Source organism: Tiliqua scincoides, chromosome 5 (genome assembly GCF_035046505.1).
Source record: "Tiliqua scincoides isolate rTilSci1 chromosome 5, rTilSci1.hap2, whole genome shotgun sequence".
NCBI classification, from domain to species: domain Eukaryota; kingdom Metazoa; phylum Chordata; class Lepidosauria; order Squamata; family Scincidae; genus Tiliqua; species Tiliqua scincoides.
Genome location: NC_089825.1, coordinates 35,951,730 through 35,973,659, shown reverse-complemented (window position 1 = coordinate 35,973,659; position 21,930 = coordinate 35,951,730). Strand labels below are relative to the sequence as shown.

The window sequence follows — 21,930 nt, the reverse complement described above, 5'->3', positions numbered from 1 at the left end:
TAAAGATTGGAAACTGTTTTTGAAAGTTGAGATTCTCAAGACGATTAATATGTGCCCAATGCCATATGTGTCCCATGAATTTGTAGAAGTAAAATATTTTCCGGCCTGCCCTCTTAGGTCATCTGAGGGAGCTTTCCTGCAAGTGCTGCCTTTCTCCCAAGTTAGGGGGATGGTGGAGGTGAGCATTCTCAGTAGTGGCACCACAATTATGGAACTCCCTACTGGGGTAATTAAGATCTACCCTGCCCTCATGGCGTTTCAGCGAGGGCTCAAAACCTTTTGGTTTTGTTTGATGTTGGGTTGTCTGTCTCCTGTGCCTCTATGTCAGTTCCTTGAGTGTTAATAGTTTTGTCCTCCTCCAATTGGGGTGTGTGTGTGTTTATTTATTTATAAATGAATGAATTTATTCACTGTTTTTATAAATTGTATTTTTTCTCTATAAATTGTAAGCTACCTTAGAAGGTGGGATAAAGAAAATCTTTTAAATAAATAAAATGCATATAATCTTTCAGTCTGTGGTCAGGATCTAAAAGGTAGCATGTAGCTATGTGTGTACTACACAGGCCACCCTGGATGTCTCCTGATGGGGAAGGGTGGGGTATACATATTTTAAAATTAAAAATAAAAGGTGCACTGAGGCTTTTCTGGTTCCTTCTCAATGTAGGTCCTGCGGTTCATGAAGGTTAGGGAGCTCTCCAAAGTCTCAATGCTCCATAGAGAATAGCAGTTCAACATGAAAAAACATTAACCTGTCTCTTCCCCCCCCCCCCCAATGTCTAGAAGCACTTTCCACTCTTGTTTGGACATGCTTCTTGCTTGGACAGGCTTCCAGCCTGTCACAGGTTTTAGAAAACAAAAGTAACTTGTCAGTTCCAAAATGTGCAGTCTTTCCTGCCTGGTTCCTTAGCTGACATTCCTAAGAGTCAGGCAGGATTTTATCCTGAAATTGGGGGGTGGTGGTGGTGAGGCAATGCTCCCTCGAATCAAGTTTGGTCATGCTAATAAAGGCTATTGAATGGAAAGGAAACCTGCAGCACTGCAGGGCAGTTGTGTGTATTTTTTCTCTAAGGTGTTGCAAATTCATGCTCTCCACATTGGCAAGATCTTATTTGCAAGTACAAGTCTTCCTGTATAATTAAGCCTAACTACCTGGAGCCAGGGCATCCAGACAGTCTTTTTAGCATTCTTCTGCAGGATGTCTCTCCCACCAATGAACTAAGTATGGGTGAAGTCCACACCATGCCATACCTTTTGTCTCTTGGGAACTTCTCCAATTGGGGTGCATTAAGGCTGTGTGTCCTCCTGTAAGGATACACCTTAATTCAATGAAGTCCAGGAAACTCCTGGCTGTGCATGCAGGAGATGTTCCAGATACCATTATTCACTCCGGAATCTGTTTTCTTTGTCCAAACCCCTAAAGGGGAGCTATTTTCCCTGCTCACCAAGGGGCACCTATTTGGCTGTATTTCCCCCCTCCTCAAGGATCCAAAGCTGTGCAGCCTGGCCTTGCTTTGCAGAATCATACCTCAATCTACTCTGCAGATTAAAAATAGGTAATCTTTCTTTCTCTAATGCTTATAATGATTTCTCCTTCCTTCTAAAATCCCCAGTGCCTCCCACTACCTTTCACCTTTTCTCCTATTGGGTCACCTTTGGCAGAGGAAACTCAGCCCAGCTGGCAGCCTGACTCTCAACTCACTCACTCACTCACTCCTTCCTTCATTTAATCTGTGCTTGTCCAAACAGATGTTGCATGCAAATGTGCCATTTTCATGTTTCATGTTAATAAAATTTATCTTCTTTTGGAAAACTGCCATGTGGTTACTGTTGTTATGGGCACCTTTAGGTGTTAGCTCTGCTATCCAGTCAACGATTGCAAAACAGCCATACACCAATTGCATTTTGACTTTTTCATGTTATAATTTCAGCAATTAAGTTTAATTCTGGGCTGGGCAAACCCAGGCACAAGACTTTGTGTATGTGTACGTACGTGTACACACACACACACACACACACACACAGCTGTGTGTGTACGACAGCAGCACTTCCTTTCTTCTACAGGAAGAAAGAATATATAATGAAGGTTAAATGCAAAATCACTGAACTGTTTGAAAATGCTTCATTGGCTTAAAGTCAGCTGAAAAAGCATTTGAGTGTAGAAGCACAGAAGGTGTAACAGTCTTGCCAGATTGCCACATGCTTATGAATTTGAGTAATATGATAGCAAAATTCTGCTAATTTACTTTGCTAAGTGGCAAGGTTCCATATAATGGCTTGCTTATTCATAAATGCCATATAGGGAAAAAAGTTGATTTCCTTGGTCTATATCCTTACCAAGTTTGATTTTACATAAGTTAATGCCTGTGTGAAATGGCTGAAGTAACTCAAGAGTTGCCAAAAGATCTGTTTACCAGGAATTGTAGATCTTGAGTGGTCATCTGTGCACACAACAAATGGAGTACTGAGGATGTACAGTGTGAAGCTTGAAAGTTGCTAAACTTTCTCACGCTTTTGAGTGGGAGAGGGGAGAATCCTGTGCATGCCATAATCCTTGGGAGCAAGAGTACCAAGTTGCTTGATTTCTTGGAGGACCACCCCTTAAGTTCAAATTGTATTTGAAGAAAGAACAAGCTATTGGGCCTGAGGGAACAGTTGAAAGGGTTGTGTGTCAGCAAAGGTGACTACTCAAGAATTACAATTATTGAGAAGTAACTGGCCCTGCTCCGCTTGTGGTCTCTTTGCAGCTGCACATAGCGGAGAGAGAATTTTAATTCTCTATTTTGTAAGCTTAGTATTAAGTTTTCAAAACAGAATTATACTAATTTAAATAGTGCCTCTGTTGTGCTAAATTGTAAACTGTTTGCAGACACATTTGTGATTGCATGAATAAATTGCTTGTGAATAAGCTATTTCCTTAGTTTCTAAAATATACCTTTTTTCCTTTTTTGATTTTTTTTTCCAAGTGTCAACTTCACAGCCTGTTTCTGCTATATGTAGCTATTACATACCATCTGATTGCTTCAGTTTCTTGAACAGCACTCTTCTTCACTGGGGCAACAAACTACTTTTGAATCCAAAGCAATCTGCAGGATTACATGGATAATGGAATTCTGTTTAAAAAAGAAGAAAACCAACTCTCACTGAGCACATGAAAGCCTGAAAGCTATAACAATTTTTCTAGAACCTAATCTACATGGAAGTTACAATTCATTGCTTACTGAAACTGATGTTTTAAAAAATATAGATGGTTTGGTGCAATGCCTAGCAAGATGATTGTTTAAAAAAAGAAACACTTAATGCAATTTCTTTCTTGTGGAACTACATTATGCAGTTCACTGATACCTTACACATAAGGACTGTTCCTGAAAATCCTGTTAATTTAATGGAATCAAATGTGCTTAGCTGGATGGTCTACTCCTATTACAGGGGCAACCCAATCCTAACCTGCACTGGAATAGGCAGGCCAAGTGGCATGCACGGTATCCAGCACAGGTTAGGCGGTGGCAGCCGTGCAACTGGAAGTAGGGGGATATTTATCCCCTTATGTGTCACACACCAGCCACTCCTTTGGGGCTAGTCAAGTCTGTGCCAGCAAAATCAACAGGCTGTAATGCCAGGCTGGCCAGGGCGGGGGGGGGGGGGTTAGGATCTGGCCTAAGTTGCCCAAGTGTGTTCCAACCCCCAATGGCCCACTTCCCCCCCACCCCAAAATATCCCCCTTTCCACCCTCCCACCACCATCTACAAAACACCCCTCCGCATCAGCCTCCACCAGTGCATACTTACCAGTTTGGGGTGGTGGGCGGGCCTGAATTTGGCCTCCCTGAGTCAGCACAAATCCATGTGCTAGCTCAGCCAACTCTAAAGGAGGTGCGAACATGCTTTATGGCATATTTGTGATACTTCTGGGTTGGCTCAAAGGACTTGTGCTGGCCCATCACCATCTCTGGATTGTGCTGTGAGTTTAACTGAGGTAACACAGGAAGTACAATACTTTTTATTTGGAAATCATAATTAGGGCAGATATGCCTCCTATGGCATAGCTAAACTGCACAAGAGCAGAAGGAAGTGCTAGGCTGTGATTTGTGTTAGCTTTGTGTTCTGAGGGAAGCAGAACCACAGCTTACAAGTTGGTTCAGGGAGCAGGTGTAGATTGCTGAGTCAGCAGGCACCTGGGACTGACACACCCTGGGTGTGACCAAGCCAGCACTGATTGGCTAAGCTAACTACATAAGGTTAGTCTGTCGGAGCTTCCAGCGCAGCAGTAGGGGTGTTGGAGATAACTGTGGAACTGCTGCCAGTGACTGAGGAGGCTGGATACTGTATGTATATGTTATTACTGACTTATGGACTGAAACTTTGACTGTGTATTGTTGGAAACTGATTTGGATTTGTTATACTTGGATTGACTGCTCTTCGTGCTGACTCTTGGACTGCTAACTGACTACTCTACTTGTGATATCCCTTGCTCAAATACATCTGCTGAAAGTACTCTGCTGTATTTGCTGTTTTTTCTTGCAACCGGCTCACACTGGGACAAAACAGGGATCCTACACCAATCATCCCATTCAAACTAACCTTAACAATTTGCAGCGCCACCGGTGGCAAAAGGGGATGAGTTATAGCCTTGCAGCAGTGATGGGTTGTGCTAGGAAGTTCTGGTAACAGCTGTCCTACTTCAATAGCAAACAGGATTAGACCATTTGACACCCATTTCTAATTACAGGTATAACCTAATTATCCACAGATTTATGGTTTTATCTTAATGTGAAAAGGGCCCTTTAAATTAAAGGAAAAAAAGTTGTTTAACAATAGCCTCGTTAATGCGAGAGAGGGCAGCTGGCTGACAATCCATCAGTTTAATCCATCCAGGCACTTAGAACAGCTCCACTCCAAAGCAAGTGACCCCTCCCTTCCCCCTGAGCACTTGAAAGAAAGATAATCACTTTGCATTCTTTCCCAGGGCTGCACTCTGGGTGAAGGGAGGGGTTGTTGACTTGGAATGAAGCTTTTCTAAGTGCCTGGAGGCAGACTGATTGATGGATCCTTTGCCTAATGACTCTGTTTTACATCACAAAGGTCAGCTAGGCTATTTTTAAATTACCTAGCAAAGGGACATTGTTTTTTAATGGATTTGCTTTAATTTGCCATCCATGTGAGTTCAAGCTGTATTCTGTAAATCATGTCTGTTTCATCATAAAGCATGCAGCCATTTATAGCTCAATATAAACATGCCTTTTAGCAAACTGATGAGCTGCTTTTATTGGTTATATTTTGAAATGATATATTGTGTTTTTTATTTCTGTTATTACTGTTAAGCTATGTTGGGAAACCTGGGAAACCCACACCTGTTATTACTGTTAAGCTACCTTGGGAAACCTGTGAACTGGAAGGCATGGGTAGAAATGCTCTGAATTATAATAATAATTAAAATGACAAATGTCCCCCTCAGTTAGGAGCTCATGGAGCTCTCCTGGAAGCACAGACCAGAGTTCAAGCCTGCCCTCCAGTGGCTCAGAAAAAAAAATAGATCTTCTATCATGTGGAGGAAGATAGGTTAAAAGAAAATAGCATATTACAAAGATGCCAAAACATCTGTGACTTTAATTACTGTAGTAGTAGCAGTACACTATAGTGAGAGTATCTGCATACACCTATATTGGGGAATTATAAGTCTTTTTATAGCTGCTGTATCTGAAAACCAGAAAGCACATAGGCTTAAACTTTAAATTAGAATTGTATGGCTTAGGGTGCAATCCAAACTGCGCCTTATGCCAGCCCAAGTCCCTTGGGCCAGCCTAGGAGGGTTGTAAATGTGCTGTAAAGCACATTTGCAGCTCCTCAAGGGGAAGCCATGCCGGTGCTCCAAGAAGCACCAGCCCATGGAGGCTGACATAAGCCTCCGCACCAGCTTCCCCTCAGCCGCTTGTGTCGGCCCGCCTGTGCAGACACAAGCGGAAAAGGTCGGTGTGGGGGGGCGGGGAGGAGGAGGGAGGGAGGTGTTCCTGGGCGGAGGGAGGGCAGGCAATGGTAGGTGGCCCTGGGGGCGGGTGTGTGGGCGGGGAGTGGCAGGCGAGGCTGGGATCCAGCAGTTATACTGGATCCCAACCCCTGTTCCTGGGGAGAACGGAGCGGCTTCAAGCTGCTCCGCTCTCCTCTGCCTTGTGCAACCTCCAGAGGTGGCGCAAGTCCGAGGAAACCCATTGTGGCCAGTAGCCCTTACCCAGGGTTAAGGGGAAAAGTTTCCCCTTTACCTCTGGCTGAGCTGCTTCTGGCCACAATCCTACAGTGGATTACACACAAGCCTCCTGGTTTGCCTGTTCCATCGCAGGTTAGGATTGCGCCCTTAATCTTGTAAAGTATGAACCACAAAGTTAGGGCTTGCCATTCTCCATCTTGACAAAACAGGTGCTCGGAAATAAGAAATCTCAAGAATTTCACTTAGATTTCACCCTTTTATTATTTTAAGCAGCACCCTGAGATATCAGAGGATTACTAGTAATGACTGGTTATGACTACACAAACAGGCGAAACATAATTTAGCTTAATACTACACTTATTTTTAGTAGAATGAAGGAAATATATTTAAATTAGCCATCTTCTTATGATGCATGTTGTATAGAATGTGTGGGTAAGTGTGAAGAGTGTGATTGTTGGAATTGTTGTATATATTTATGCTTGTATCTCAAAGGTGCATAAATTTCATTGTGCTGTAGCAGAATAATAAAGTTACTACATTCTACATAGTCATCTGGGTGATTGATATTTTATTGTCTGTCATGTCACAGAGTTAATTTGAAATGTCATCTCTGAAAAACAGTTGAAAGAACTTGGCTGAAGCTCTTGTAATCTTTCATTATACCAGCTTAATGTTTAATACCACAGTGCATAAATTCACTGTGTTTTTATTCTCTGCTTATCCAACAGAAGTTCAACTATAAGACCTCACCTAAAAAGATAAGAAAATTCTATAGGCCCAATTAATTATGTCTCTGTTTGGGCTGAGAATACATGTCACCAATTCTCGTTTATGTTAAACAGATTAGTGGTATTGCAATTTGTCCATTCATTTGTAGTACGTATGAATCCTTCAGTGCCACACTTTACTATCCGAGATGCAACTGAAAGATGTTCTGATTATTATTATTATAGGTCTCGGCATACTTGGTGCATAATCAGATTTCAGTAACTCCCTTGCAGAGTGCTTGCATCAGATTAATAAAAATAGCTAGTTACAAAGACAAGATAGTTTCATTAAGTATGAGTATTCATGTCAACGTGTGGCAATGACAACTGTGATAAACTATCATTTCCAATATTTACAGAAGTGATGGTTTTCCTAGTAGTCAGTAAACTCAGGCAAATTGATTTACAAGGATATCTTGATAATCTCCATCTTGTGGTAAAAGATGAAACTACACAAACAGCAACATTCTCTGATCTTCCTCTGGATCTGTTTAAAAAACATAATTCAGCAAATGTTTATGCATTTTTCTTTCTTGATGTGTTCATTTAAGTATTTTTCTCAACACAGATGTCTTTAAAAAAGTAGTGGTTATGCTTCTTTTTAAGCATACTTCAGCTATGTTTTAATATAAATACGATCTCTCCTTGTCAAGTTTTTTCTTGTACTTTGCTTTAGTAAATCCTTCCAATCATTTAAATTCTGACACATCTAAGAAACAAAGGTCCTCATTCTTCTGCCTAAGTCATCCTGTATTTAACAGGGATAATTTTTGCTACATAATTATCCCATAAAGGTGTCCTTGCTTTTTGGCATTTCTTTGAATATCTCCTCCACATTTGCAAGAAATGCAAGAAATAAATTAAGTATTATTAATCCCATATTGCAGCTGGTGAAATTGTGGCTAACTTGCCTAAAGCCAACCCATTAGTTGCAGGGGCAACCCATTGCAGGGGCAATATTCAAACAAGGGATATCTTGATTCATAGATTACTCTCTTTAGCCAGTATGCTACACCAGCTCTCTGTTTTATAATTAGAGGTGTTTGTTTTCTGTGAGCAAGATAGGATTACAGTCTAAGCCTTACTGAACACAATGGGATTACTTCTAAGTAAAATAAATAATACAATTTTCAAACATCTCTATTTATAACACATGACTCAGAGCAGTGGCAGTGTGATCCAGAAAGCTGCCTTGGGTTTGCTGCCTCTGCACAATTTAAAAACAAACAAAAACAGCTACTTATTGCATTCCTTGCAGAGTGTCTTCAACTGTAGAATTCCTGGTTTGATTTAAAGGAACCATGTGAATAAAGAAACTCTTTGGTTCACGTGCTCCCTGGAAATCAAACTGAAAATCCTACACTTCCATGACTGAAGAAGCAACACCAAAAGCAGGTATAGAGGCAGGCAATACTCTTGCTTTTAGCAGATGGAAAGTTGATCAATGTGGGTTGCATTCATGGAGGCTGGAGGGAAGTGGTGGCAGACTTCTACCATGTCAAAGAGGGACATGTCAAAGTGTACCCTCAATCCACTGCTATCTTGCTCCCTCCAATCTGCCACTAATTCAACCTGCATCACTTCATTCAGTGGGTGGGCCACCCCTATGAGATGAGAGTTTGTTCTACTGTGTTCCAAATGGTGTGGCTTACTTAAAAAAATTTTTTTTACCTGTATCACTTAAGCAAAACAAGAAATCATTGTTGCAAGTGCTTGCTCACTGTAAAATACCTTTCTGGAAAGCAAATGTTTGTCTTCCATTATCCTGCATCTCATACAGCCTGTTGAAACAAATATTAACACTTCATTAAAACCAAACAGAATACACTTTTTCACTAGAGAATACAAAGAGTTGTATATTACAACCTATTTTAAGACATACTGTGACAGTTCATACATATTTGGGGATAATATGTTGGCAACTTTTCCCAAAACAGGCAAAAACTGTTTCAATTGAGTTTGATAATTAGCTACTGCTGCTTTCTTGCAGTGCTATTTATTTTTACTCTTTTATTGTTTAGTTAGATTTTGTAGAAACTGAGTGCTGTAATTTACTAAAGTGGTATGGATGTATGCAGATAAGGGCATCAATATTCTTCTGCCTGGTTCCTTTTCAACACTTCTCACTATATACTACACAAGATTCAGATGCATTTTAAAAACAGTTTGATAATGCAGTGGAGGAACCTGCTCCAAAAGAAAAAGTGACTGGAAATCTCCACTGTATGTAGCATGTGTGCTCACTTACCCTGCTGATTCATACCTAAGTTGAAGCAATAGCAACGTTTATATAGTCAGATATCAAGATATACTACGTTCATCTACACTTGGTATAAAAGTTCTTAGTAGTCTGTTGAAGACCTATTGTGAATGCTTTTAGAGCATATACAGTCATCTTTACAGTAGTGTAAATACTAAAACACAACTGTTTTCTAAAAGGGCAAGAGTCTATATCAACCTATGAAAGAAAATTGAATAACTGCAAAGAAAGGTTTAAATCTAAACCTACTTTAGCTACCATTCTGGCCTCAGAAAATCCTTTAAGCCATCAGAAGTGTGCATTACACTCTACAGAGGTATCCACAAATCAGTTAATGGTTTTCATCTTTGACCAGATATACCACTCACAATTACACTGACTGTGAAGATGCAGGGGGTCTCAAGAAAATATACACACTTTATAGTGTCAAATTTATTATGCTATAATTCACACACAAACTGCAAATGGTAAACCCAGAAGCAGTTGCTTGACTGTTTAATTAGACCAAGTGCTCCAAATGTTCCCCACTGGCATTCATATACTGCTGACATCATTGAGTAAGGGAACTGCAGATATCCACCAAAGTGTGTGCTGAGATGGTTCCACACATCTCTTGAATTACTTCCTGTAGATGTTCAAGTGCTACAGGTTTTCTACAATGAACTGGAGCTCATTAAAATGTGTGTACATTTTTTGAAATACCCTATATTTAGTAAGTGATCTGTGTTTAAACAAATACTTGTGCAATATACCTCTCACCAGGAGAAACCTGTGACTACGGTGTTAGTCTGCACCTTTTATTACAGAATCTATGGGAGGAAAAAAAAGGACATCAAAGATAAGCATTAAAAAATAATTCTGTTGATCTATCTACATGTAAAAGAGCAGATTTTCACATAGAGATCTCATTATTTTGTTAGACTTTTCTTAACTTATTTGGTTGGTTGGCAACCTTCAGTCTCAAAAGACTATGGTATTAACTTATTTAAGTCTAGTTTTAATGAATGACTTTTAGGACAGAACTTGTATAGTTTGTGTCGGTATCAAAGGAAAAGTGCAATGAAACCCATGGCACCCACCATCTTTAAGCAATTGCCAATAACATATTATTAAGAACTGCTACTACTATGTCACAGACGACTTGATGCTTCAACACGTGCACTGTCCAGGGAACAAACCAGGTTAGTTTCCACCTTCCCCTACTTAGTTATTGATGGTTGTTCATACTTGGAATTTGGGCAACTGTAAGAGCCTGTATGCTTACTGTGTACAACTTCGGGCACAATCCTAACCAACTTTTCAGTTGTGGCATAGCTGTGCCAGTGGGGCATGTGCTGCATCCAGCAGTTGGGGGGCAGTCACGGAGGCCTCCTCAAGGTAAGGCAATGTTTGTTCCCTCACCTCAGAATTGCATTGCCCTTATGTCAGGGCTGAATAGTTGGTTAGGATTGCAGCCTTACTGTTGTAACAGTTTTATTCCTTACAGTTAAACATTGTTCTAGCACAGCAATTCTTAAGCCTTTTGTGTAATTCTTAAGCCTTTTCCTCTTTCTTAATGAATCACTACACTTGTGTTGTAGCTGCCCGTGGGAAGATGAATGAAATGTTTCCAGATTAATTCGGCTCTCTTGGACTGGAATGCAACTATGTTGAATGAATGTAGGCAAGATAAAAAAACAGCTAGCTAATAGATGTGCTTTGCTAGATTTGTGGATACAGAGCACCCAGTTGAGATGCTGTTGTTCAGGGAAGATTTGGCTTCCGAATCCTAATGCCCAATTAATGCTCTGTGAGATAGGTAGTATGTCACCAAGCCAGGTGCTGAAAAAGGGAGGTCTAAGAGCCTCCTAGCAGATTTGATGGAAACAGGTTGGGAAAGAACTCAGTTGAGTATGGGCTGTTTTAGTTCAGAAACAAGTAAGGCTGCAGGTCCAGTTGAATAACTAAAAATCTTTTGGAGGGATTACATAGTGTTTCTGCTTGATTGAGCAATGTTTTAATTTTATTTTGTTAAGACAGTATTTCTAAACTGTATCTGGTAGACAACATTTCAGCAGAGACAAGCCTGTGTTTTTTCCCTCACTTGTAAATTTAGGACACTTGGGCTGCAATCTTATCTGCACTTTCCTGGAAATAAGCCTCATTAAGTAAAATATGACTTACTTCTGATTAAATGTATTGTACTGCATATGACTGTACTGTTAATTGATGTGACACTACAACCTTTTCCCAGAAATAAAACTCCACTAAGTTCAATGGGACTTGCTCATTACTTAGTATGTGTGGGATTGCAGCGTAAAATTTACAGCATTAAATCAACCATGATTTCTTTATGCCTACTGTACAAGAGCCCTGGGCCATGTTACTAGAAGTGCTAAATATGGAAAGAAAGCATTCACCTTTCTTTTTTCCTGGCAGCTCTCAAGCTGACTTGATATATAGTAGGTTCAGAACACATCTCTGTAGGCAACCTTCAGTCTCGAAAGACTATGGTATCACGCTCTGAATGGTGGTTCTGGAACAGCGTCTAGTGTGGCTGAAAAGGCCAATTCGGGAGTGACAATCCCTTCCGCACTGGGAGCAAGTGCAGTCTGTCCCTGGTCTGTCTCCTTGGCTATGGGCCTTCCTTCTTTGCCTCTTTGCCTCAGACTGTTGGCCAAGTACTTTCAGAACACATAGAAAGTACTATTTCACATGAACCCTATTTAACTCATGGAATTCACTGTCCTAACAGTGGTGATGACTGTTAGTTTAAATGTCTGGCCTTAAAAAAAAAAAAAAAGCAAATTCCTAGTCTAGCCTCTATCTGTGACTGTGCAGTGTTCTTCAGCCTGTGGGTTGTGAAGCCTCTTTGGGGGGGGGGGGTTGTGGCAACCTTTCAAAGCCTGTGCAAGAGAAGGCAACAGGGTGGGGACAGGGGCAGGAAATAGGCAGATTAGATACTAGTCGGAGGGGGGAGCAGGATTGGTGGTGGTTCCCCAGTCTTATAATTTATTTATTGGAATTGTGACACCAAAAAGGTCTAAGACCACTGCCCTAGGGCAGTGTTTCTCAACATTTGTCCACTGGACACTTCACATAGTTCATCTATTCAAAGTGCCATCAGAAATAACTGGCGATGGCATCATCACCAATTACTTCTGGGTTGGAGGGTCAGATGCGATACAACAAACACTAGTAAGAGGCAAAGGGTGAACGGGAGGGTGTTTTCAAGTGCTGAAAAGCATGCTTTAGAGATCTGCCTGCTGAACTGAGCCTCCTATCACTGTTTGTTGTATTGCGTTCCTTGTCTCAGTGGCGGGTGTCCTGGGGTCTTGCAAGTACCACCAGACACCTCCTCAAGTACCACTGGTGGTACCAGTACCATTGGTTGAGAAACACTGCCCTAGGGCTTTTGTAGTAGACTGCTTCTTTCTTGCCCAGCTGCGTTTCTAGACTTCTAGTTCGCAGTTACTGGAAACAGTTTTTGCTTAGCTGGCCCTTTTCAGGTGGTCCTGCTGCCCGCCAAGGCAAAAGCTGGGGTTAGGTCTTCATCTGCTCTGGAGGGCTCCTCCCTCAGATTTATGGGGGGTATTTAGGGGCCAGTTGACATGTTAGGTTTTCCTATAAAAGAAATCCTTTCCACCTAGGGCAGTGTTTTTGAACCTGTGGGTCATGACCCCAATGGGGTTGTGAAGCTTCATTTGGGGCCTCGCAGCAACATTTCAAAACAAATGAGGGCTTGGATCCAATCCAATCATGGTACTGCCTTATCAAAGCTGAGTTCTAGGGATAATCCTGCACAGCTTCTTCTCTTTGTTGTCTTGCCCTGCAGCTCCTATAGCCAGCCCTGTACAGTCTGCTACCTCACAGCATTGTTGTGAAGATTACAAGAGTGGGGGAAATGGGGCTGGCGGGGCTGGGTGGCAATGGGGTTGGCAAATTGGGTCCAGGGGAGAGCAACATCAGGGGTGGGTCCTCAGTCACATACTTTATTGGGGGGGGCAGGGCCTCTGAGAGGAATTTTATCATGGGGTACAAAGTTTCTTTGGACCCTTTCCCAAAGGGGAAGGCAGGGGAAAACACAGTGGGGGAGTTTGTATTTATGAACCTGGTGTGCATAGCTTGCAGCAGCAGTTGCCACCCTATGCCCAGGGTAGTGCCTTCAGCACCACACACAAGCTGAGATTGAAAAATGTAAGAGATCAGGAAATTTCTTTTGGCTCCTTGGGCCTCCTTCCTCATCCTGAGCCAGGCACAAATTACCCCCCCTCATGGGCCCCGTGAGTGTGTGTAGGATTGTGGCATGAAAAAGACCTAAGACCACCACCCTAAGGCAAAAGTGATGTCCCTATACCACTTTGCTGAAGCAAATGATTTATGGATATATTAAAATAATATATTTGCTTGCATACACGGAGAATGGCGGTGACATGCAGTCCATGAGTATGTAGGTAAGGCAGAGCCTCCCCACTGGAGTCCTTTAAAAAGTGCTGCCGCCCTGTGAGGTGCTCTCTGCATGTGGGTTGTGGGAGCTTGGGGAGGCTCTGCATCACCCACCGACTGTCTCTGGTGTGAAGAGATGGCATATGGGCATCTGCCCCTCCTTACTCCCAAGGACAGATGCAGTTTGCAGCCTGGAGCAACAAAATGACTCCCTAGACCTGCGCTAGGCAAAAATGGAAAATAAGTAACTAAGAGCTCAAGCCTACACATGTCTACTCAGAAGTAACTCCTATTAGAGTCAATGAGGCTTACTCCCAGCTAAGTGCGAATAGGACTGCAGCCACAGAGCCCATTCCTATGCATGTCTACTCAGAAGTAAGTCCCATTACAGTCAGTGGGGCTCACTCCCAGCTAAGTGTGGATAGGGTTGCAGCCACAGAGCCCAAGCGTCTGCATGTCTACTCAGAAGTAAGTCCCATGATAGTGGGACTTACTCCCAGCTAAGTACGCATAGGATGGCAGCCTGACGTTGAGCCCAGTCCAATGCACGTCTACTCAGAAGTAAGGCCCATTAGTGTCAGTGGGGCTCACTCCCAGGTCAGTGCGAATGGGGCTGCAGCCTTAATGCGGCGCCGGCTCCGTGTAGAAACGCCACACGAGGCTGCGGCCGAGAAGACACTTCCGCCGCAGCCTCCGCCCCGTTCGTCCTCCGGCCGGCCGGCCGGCCTGCCTGCAGCGCCGCCACCATTCCCTACCGGCCGAGGCTGGCGCGTGCGCGGCTGCGTCACGGGGCCGCCCGCAGCTCTCCTCCTTTCGGCTCCCTGTTCCGCCGGGTCGGCCTCGCCTCCGTCATGCCGAAGCTGGGCAAGGAGGCCAAGCAGCGGCTGCAGCACCTCTTCAAAGGCGGCCAGTTCGCCATCCGCTGGGGCTTCATCCCCGTCGTGCTCTACCTAGGTCAGTGCGGAGGGGGAGGGGGAGGGGGAGGGGGAGGGGGCCGTTGGCGGTCAGTAAACGGTCGTTCCGACGAGCGCGCGCCGCGCTTGTTCCAGGACGCGTTGACGCCTGTGACGCGCGGAGGGGAGGGTCGTCCCTGGAGGGCTCGTGGGCGGCCCACGTGGCGCCCCACTTCCGTGTGCTCAGTGGGGGACCCACTGTGGGTGCAAGACCCACAGCTCTTCCTGACGCCCTCCCGCCTCCTCCCTCTCTAGAGGCTCTGGAGCAGTGGTTTCCAACCTATTGCCTCTCAGGGTGCACTGACAGTGTCAAGGCACACCATGCTGTCGGGGGGGGGGGGCTCACAGCCCCACTAGCTCTACTGATCAATAGCCCTCCCCTACATTCTTGTGGCACACCAGTGTGCCATTCATGGCACACCACTGTGCCACAGCACAGTGGCTCAAAGTGGCTGCCTGGAAGAATCACGTTCTCATCTTGAGGTGTGTGTCAGGGACACGTGGTGGGCAGGGAGGCAGGTGAGGCAGAGCCTCCTGACTGGGGTCCTTCAAAGAGCACCGCCGCCATGTGAGGTGCACAAGCACTCACGACCCATGTGTGAAGCACATGGGTTGTGAGTGCTTATGTGCTTCACACAATGGCGGCGTTCTTCGAAGGACCCCAGTGGGGCGGCTCTGCCTCACCTGCCTCCCCGCCCACCACACGTCCCTGGTGAGTGTGTGCACCCGCTACCACAACTTGTGTTGCTTTGCACAAGCCTCATACAATCAGGCACTACAAATCCCAGCATGCATTACGCTTCACTAGAGCCAATCGCAGACCAGTGTTTTTCAATGTTTGTGCTCTGCCGCACCGCTTCACATGGTCCACCTATTGGAAGTACCACCGGAAGTAGCTGGTGATAACATCATCACCAGTTACTTCTGGGTTGGGAGACCAGATGTGACGTGTCAAACACCAGTAAGAGGCTAAGGGTGGATGGGAGGGCTTTTTCTAGTGCGGAAAAACATGCTTTGCGGCTCTGACTGCCAAGCAGATTCTCCTATCGCTGTTTATTGTGTCTCATTCCTGGTCTCGTTGCCAGGTGGCAGATGTCCAGGGGTTCCATGAGTGCCACTAGAAACCACCAGTTCTCATACCACTGGTTGAGAAACACTGCTCTAGAATCTTAATACTCCGCATCATGATGTCATTGTTGTGCTACTCTTTAGCCCAACTTGCAAGGGAAAAAAAAGGAGTCTGGAAATTGTTGAGTTTATTCCTATTTTCACACCTGCAGTCCAATACAGGAGAAAAACTACCTTTGTTGTTTGTTACTGCGTGTAAACTGCTTTGGGTCCTTGCCCTGAACAACAGTGGTATATAACAAAGCTAATAATAATATGATATAAAAATGCAGATAGTTCTCAAGAATTCTTTTTTTTTTTTTAAAGAAAAGGTAATGGAAGACTGAAGTTACTCCACCCTAGCTGTTGGTTACTTAAAACTATCTTGCCTGAGGTTACAAAAATGAGAATATGGCAACAACCTTGACCAACAAAGAGTTACTTTTCTTCAGTGCTGCCTTGGCTTGCACACTTCTTTTCCTCTCCCTTTTTCCCATGGCCAGTAAGAGTTGTGATCCTATGTATGCTTACTCCGAAGTAAGTCTCACTAAGCTGTGTGGAGCTTTCAAGTAAATGCAGCCTAAATGAATTTTAAACAACAGTACATCTCATTAGTTGAAAGCAGAACATTTGGCTTTGCTGGTTGGCATTCTTCTTACAAAACTCTGGAGTAGTTCCAGTTTCCCTGTGACATAGTCAGAATCCTATCTTAATGTTTAAGCCTTCTGGGATGATTCATCCAGTAGAATCCTTTTACCTTTGAATGCTTAATTAAAGCCAATAGTCTTTAAATTAAATTGTTTGAGATTCATGCAGAAAATAGCTTCCAGAGAGGAGAAGAAAAAACCATGGGTGTGTGGAGAAGTAGTAGTAGTTCATGTTGGATGGAAGAAAAGTTGAGGGGCAGAAATAGCCTCTGAATTGTTTTGCAGAGTTGATTTAAGTAGATTATAAATAATGGGGTTATTTCCAAATTCTGTTTTTGAGAAATAATCATGACTACCAAATATTTATTGGTGCAGAATAAAGATACTTAAACCAATTCATTGGAGGGGGTGTGTGTGCTTTTGCTTTGGGTGAGTTCTTGGTGTTTGGAAGTTACCACATTTCCCAAAACTGGAAGCAGAATTTCAGAAGGTTCTTTATAGGGATTTCCCTGGTCTTATTGAATATGTTTAACAATTTTTTTCTCTACTTTCTCATGACTAGTAGAGAATATTTTTGTTCATTATATTTAAGACTATATGAGTGACTTCCTCTTTTCTGGACAAAGATTTCACTTTGGATATAAGTGATTCAAAATTTTTATTAGTAGAGGTGTTTGAAAGTGGTATTTTTACTTTACTCAGAAGTAAGCCCATCATATTCAATAAGAAACTGTAATCCTATCTTACTCACTGGAAACAAACACCTCTAGCTATTAGATGTTAGAACACTCAATGATCTTGTTCTATAAAACATTAATAACAAGTTTGTCATTAAATGGGAAAATATTTTAGTTGATGTGTGAGCTGCTCCTGCAGGCTATTTCATTACTCAGGGAATTAGTTCAGCCTATTGCTATTTGGGAAACTCTGTTTGTCTCTTCTTCAGAAAAAAATAAAGCGATATGATGTACTAGGAGGGCAACACATTCCCTCTTCTATGTTTTGCCATAGAACAGGGTCTCTAAACTTTTTGGCCAAAGGGCTGGATCAAATATCTGGCACAGTTTTGAGGGCTGTAAAAAAAAATTAAATATAAAATTTGAATAAATGCGTCAGAGGTGGAACTTGGATGAATGAATAAATGAATGAATGGGCTTAAATGTCCAGGATTTCTCCAAGCACCAACACAGCCCAAAGCACAAATGGACCCCCATTCCCCCACCTCACAACTCCAGTTGTGTTTGATCATCTGTACTAAAGGCTCTCGGGATCAGAGGCTGGCTGTGGGCCAGAAAGAGGCTTGCCATGGGCTGCATCTGGCCCCCAGGCCGGGGTTTGGAGATCCCTGCCATAGAACAAGGGAATACGTGGTGGAAATGGCGGAAGAGTATCTTTTTTTCTCAAACAAATTAAGCATGAGCCTATGTATTTCTACTCAGAATTAAGGACCAAGAAATTTAGTTGGGTTTACAGTCAGGAATAGTGCACAGGATTGGAGCTGAAGCTTTCCATTATAGAAAGAAGGTGACTGAGAAAGAAGGTGACATAAAATTATGCATGGAACAGATGGAAGGAAGTTCTTTTCCCTCTTGCACAACACTAGAACCCGGGAACACTCACTAAAATTGACTTGCAGGAAGTTGGAACAGACAAAATATTTCTTTACCTAGTGCATAATTAATCTGTGCCACACGATGTTGTACCACACGATGTTGTGATGGCAGCAGGTCTTGGTGCCCTTAAAAAAGGATTAGACTTAAGGAGGACAAATTCATCATAGTTTACATGTCATAATGACTGTATGGAACATTCAGATTTTAGAGGTAGCCTATCTCTGTAGAGGCAACAGAGTACAGGTATCTTGTTGTCTTGTGTGTTCCAAGAGGCATTTTGTGGGTCACTTAGTGCGCAATTCTTACCCACTTTCCAGCACTGGCATAAAGGCAATGCAGTTCCTAAGTAAGGAAACAAACATTCCCTTACCTTGAGAAGTCCTCCATGAGTACCCCCCAACTGCAAGATGCAGCACATGTCCCATTGGCACAGTGCTGAAAATTGGGTTAGGATTTGGGCCTTAGATGCAGGAAGTTGGACTAGATGGGCTCTTTGCCTGATTCAGCAGGCCGCTTCTTATGTACTGCATCTAATGAAGTGGATTCTAGCTCACAAAATGTATGCTGAAAGAAATTGGCTAGTCTTTAAAGTGCTTTCAAGACTCTTTGTTTGTTAAACTGCAGTGTGTTACCTTATTGTCATCAGTCTTTTATGTACATAAGTGCTTTCCATAGATTTATTCTATATTAAGTAAATTTATGTTGACTTACATATTTATAACTTTAGGCTTTAAGAGAGGTGCAGATCCTGGAATGCCTGAACCGAATCTACTGAGGTAGGTGTTCAGCTATTAATAGTTATGCAGTATCAATCCATGCTTAAGAAGAGAAAATGTGGTTAGCTTGCAGGTGATAGTTTGAGACTTAGATGTGGGATGACATTAGATATTTCGTGTGTGTCTGTTGCTATGTTCTTGGGCAAGGTGCAGACCAGTTCGGTACTACAATTCTTTAGTTTAAAAGAGGGACCAACAGAAAGAAATATTCTCTTTCTTATTGACGTGGTAGCATCCAGAGATGTGAATACCTTTTTTAAAAATATAGAACTAGCAATTATAAAATGATTTAAAGACAATTTGATTGCATAAAGCTTCATTACCAGAATAATTTTGAGGAATGAAGGCATGACTCCTTACCTCTTGTCGGAGAGTCAGTGATTCCCCCTACCTCATAAGCTAGGGGAATGTTTGTGATATTAAAGCTGGGTATGTTTGTTATGTTTACTTTTAATCAAAATAAGATTTATAAGGCATATGTTATGAAAAGTATTTTTTTTGAGTAGCAGAAAAAAGAAATAACAAATATTTGGAAATGGGAATTCTTTTTTCTTTCTGAACCTGCATATCATGTCATGATAGAGGGAAACTGCCACAGTTCACATATAGTTTTGTTTGAATGATCCAGCAGTTATATGCAGGTTTAGCTTAATCATATACAGTCGTGTGTCGCTTAACGATAGGGATGCAGACTGGCACCCCCATTGTCGAGCGAGGCTTGACATTAAGTGAAGCCTCCAAAGCTGTGCTTCCCTCCCCTCTGGAGGCTTTTCTGAGCCTCGCAGAAGCACCACGCATCTGTGCACTGCCTCTGTGAGGCTCAGAATGCCCGTTTTGACTTCCTCGGGAAACTGGAAGTCATGTGTTCTTGGCTGAAATGGCCAGTCTGAGCCTCCTGAGCAAGGAGAGTGCAGCTCCCCTTGGCTTCAGAGGCTTGGGGGAGTGAACAGGGACCAGCGGTGGCCATTGCGTATGCTGGTTTCACTGATCGAAACGTCACTAAGTTATGTTCACCTGTATATGGGTTTAGATAGACTTTCTATGCCTGAGTAAGTTGTTATAGCACTACTTAATGTTTTGAAACACTGAACATTTTAAAAAGACCTGATCAGCTTTCTTTTTCTTTTTCTTTTCTCCCCTCACCTCTGTGTTTTGTTTCAGTCTGCTTTGGGGATGAAGGATTTAACCACTGTACTCTGAAAGGAGCAGCTGAACATATAAAAACAGCTGAAAATGTGTAAATTCCAGAAACTAGGAAGGACATTTGTCAAGCAATATACCATTGATCAGCACAGTTTCCTGACATCATTGAATATGCTTATGACACAGTGGAATTTCTGTCAATCTGATTAATTTTACTTTCATTTAAAACTGTTGAAATAAATGTAAAATCTGAAACAATTTGTTTTTTGAAGTTTTGACCTCACTTCCTCTTTGTTTCCTTGGTGTTTCAGGACTGAGAGATTTGATTGTTTCAACTTTATCCTTATAATGACCAGAGCTTGGGCCAGTCAGTCTTCATTTCGATCATGGGTTGAGCAAGGTCACATCTTAGTTAATACTACAGAACACTAATGTTACATATGTCAGAATCCACAATGTTATGCATTTTAATTGTTGCAGAAGGATTCCTGAATCTTATTCCAGAATCTCAGCAGAGGCTGTGGGAAACTTGAAGGACTGGGAGTAACTGCTAATTTCCTTGGCATGCTACTGAAAGAATGTTTAAAATGCTGTTTATTACATAATGAAGATATAGCCAGAGAATATATATTTAGACACAGTATACAACTTCTCCCCAGTGTGCTTTGCTGATAAGTGCTTCTTCTCACTCATCCTTGGCATTAGCAGCTTAAGCCCTTGCAAGCCTTAGGTATGGCTGGAAGCTAGAGACTGGGACTATTGGACTACAGACCAGCACAGAGGATACTAGTTAAAAACTTTTGAGCCCTGTACCTAAATTAGTAAGTTGTGGCACATTGGTGACATGGAAGAATAAAAAATAGCAATTTCCTTCCCATTTAGAAATCTTTCTCATCCTGGTTACTGAGAAGCAGTTCACAAGGGGAACTAGCTATTGATAATCCTGCATTCATGTTCTTTGACATGGGGTAGCATTCAGTCATTTTATTAATTCTACCTTTGTATCCTAGGAATCCTACCCTTTGTATCCTAGGAACATTCTATGTACTTTTTCTGGGCATGTGAATCAGCCCTTGCACATGCAGAATAGCCCTTTTGCCGTTGTAAGCCTTTTTGTCACCAATACAAAAAAGATCAGTCACCACTTTCAGCAATAAACCTGGGCATCCTTGGATCAAGAGTTTACTTTTTTGATATTTTCATACATGAGCAGAGGAGATTGAAAGCAATTTATGAAGGATGTTCTTTCCTTTCCAAGATTTGGTGATCAAAAATCAGGGGGTAAACTCCTATAGAATCAGGGGACAAACTCCTATAGAATTTCATAGGAGAAGTCTAAGGGAAATGGACAGCCTAGAAAAATCTAGAGAAGGGGGTATCATTTCATACAATGGGCCAAATAACATTCATGCTGCCTGCTAAGGGCCAGAATTGAAGAAATTAACCCAGAAGTGACATCATTAAGTAGGTGATGACCAGAAATTTCTCACTTAGGAATTCATTAGCTGTAAATGAGAGAAAATACACAAATCTTGATAATATTTTTAAGATATGGGAGCGCACAGACGACCATATTAGCAGTGCCACTTCTGCTGAGGCATCACTTTGCAGCTTGGCAGCTAAGAGGTGTTCTGCAAAGTAACTTTGCCTTAGCACAAGCTGAAAGGTTAACCTGCATGACAATTGGGCTGTCTCAGCACATTTACATTTTCTCCCTTTCTCACAGATCTTGGTCTGCCTCTTCTCTGCACCGTTTCTTGCCTTCTGAGGTCTCTCCTTCCCAGCATGTCAGAAGAAGTGGCACTGCTGAAAGAATAGCACTGGGAGAACCCAATTATGCATGCTGCCTTTTCACTAGTGACACGTGAGCACTGCTGAAATGTTGGCCCACAAGATAATTGGGTTCTCCCAGTGCCACCCTTTCAGCAGTGCTTCTTCTGCCAATGTGTCATTTTGCAACTTGGCAGTTGATGGTGCTGGGAAAGCCGATCTATCATGTGGACTGGATAAAGAGCCTCTACAGGCTACATGTGGCCCATGG

The 21,930-nt window shown here is 42.6% G+C and overlaps 1 protein-coding gene and 1 long non-coding RNA gene across 3 annotated transcripts; one reads left to right on the top strand and one right to left on the bottom strand.

The window, feature by feature from the left end:
• Window positions 1-6,456: 6,456 nt before the first annotated feature.
• Window positions 6,457-14,698, bottom strand: LOC136651633 (uncharacterized). 2 transcript variants are annotated; one of them, XR_010794534.1, is made up of 4 exons: window positions 14,406-14,698; window positions 9,978-10,034; window positions 8,637-8,746; window positions 6,457-7,452 (listed from the first exon to the last, which is right to left on the bottom strand). It is a non-coding gene; the product is annotated as an uncharacterized lncRNA (long non-coding RNA). The 2 variants fall into 2 exon arrangements; XR_010794533.1 differs by having other exon boundaries at window positions 8,697-8,746.
• On the top strand, window positions 14,364-20,147 carry TOMM7 (translocase of outer mitochondrial membrane 7). The gene is made up of 3 exons (XM_066628212.1): window positions 14,364-14,604; window positions 18,698-18,746; window positions 19,908-20,147. The coding sequence occupies exons 1-3, from the start codon at window positions 14,502-14,504 to the stop codon at window positions 19,921-19,923; spliced, it is 168 nt and encodes a 55-aa protein (XP_066484309.1). The 5' UTR covers window positions 14,364-14,501; the 3' UTR covers window positions 19,924-20,147.
• The last annotated feature ends 1,783 nt before the right edge of the window (window positions 20,148-21,930 follow it).

Coding starts and splice junctions, on each gene's coding strand:
- TOMM7 (XM_066628212.1), top strand. CDS start 14,502: ATGCCGAAGCTGGGCAAGGAGGCCAAGCAGCGGCTGCAGCACCTCTTC. Junction 14,605..18,697: donor CCCCGTCGTGCTCTACCTAG/GTCAGTGCGGAG, acceptor TTATAACTTTAG/GCTTTAAGAGAGGTGCAGAT.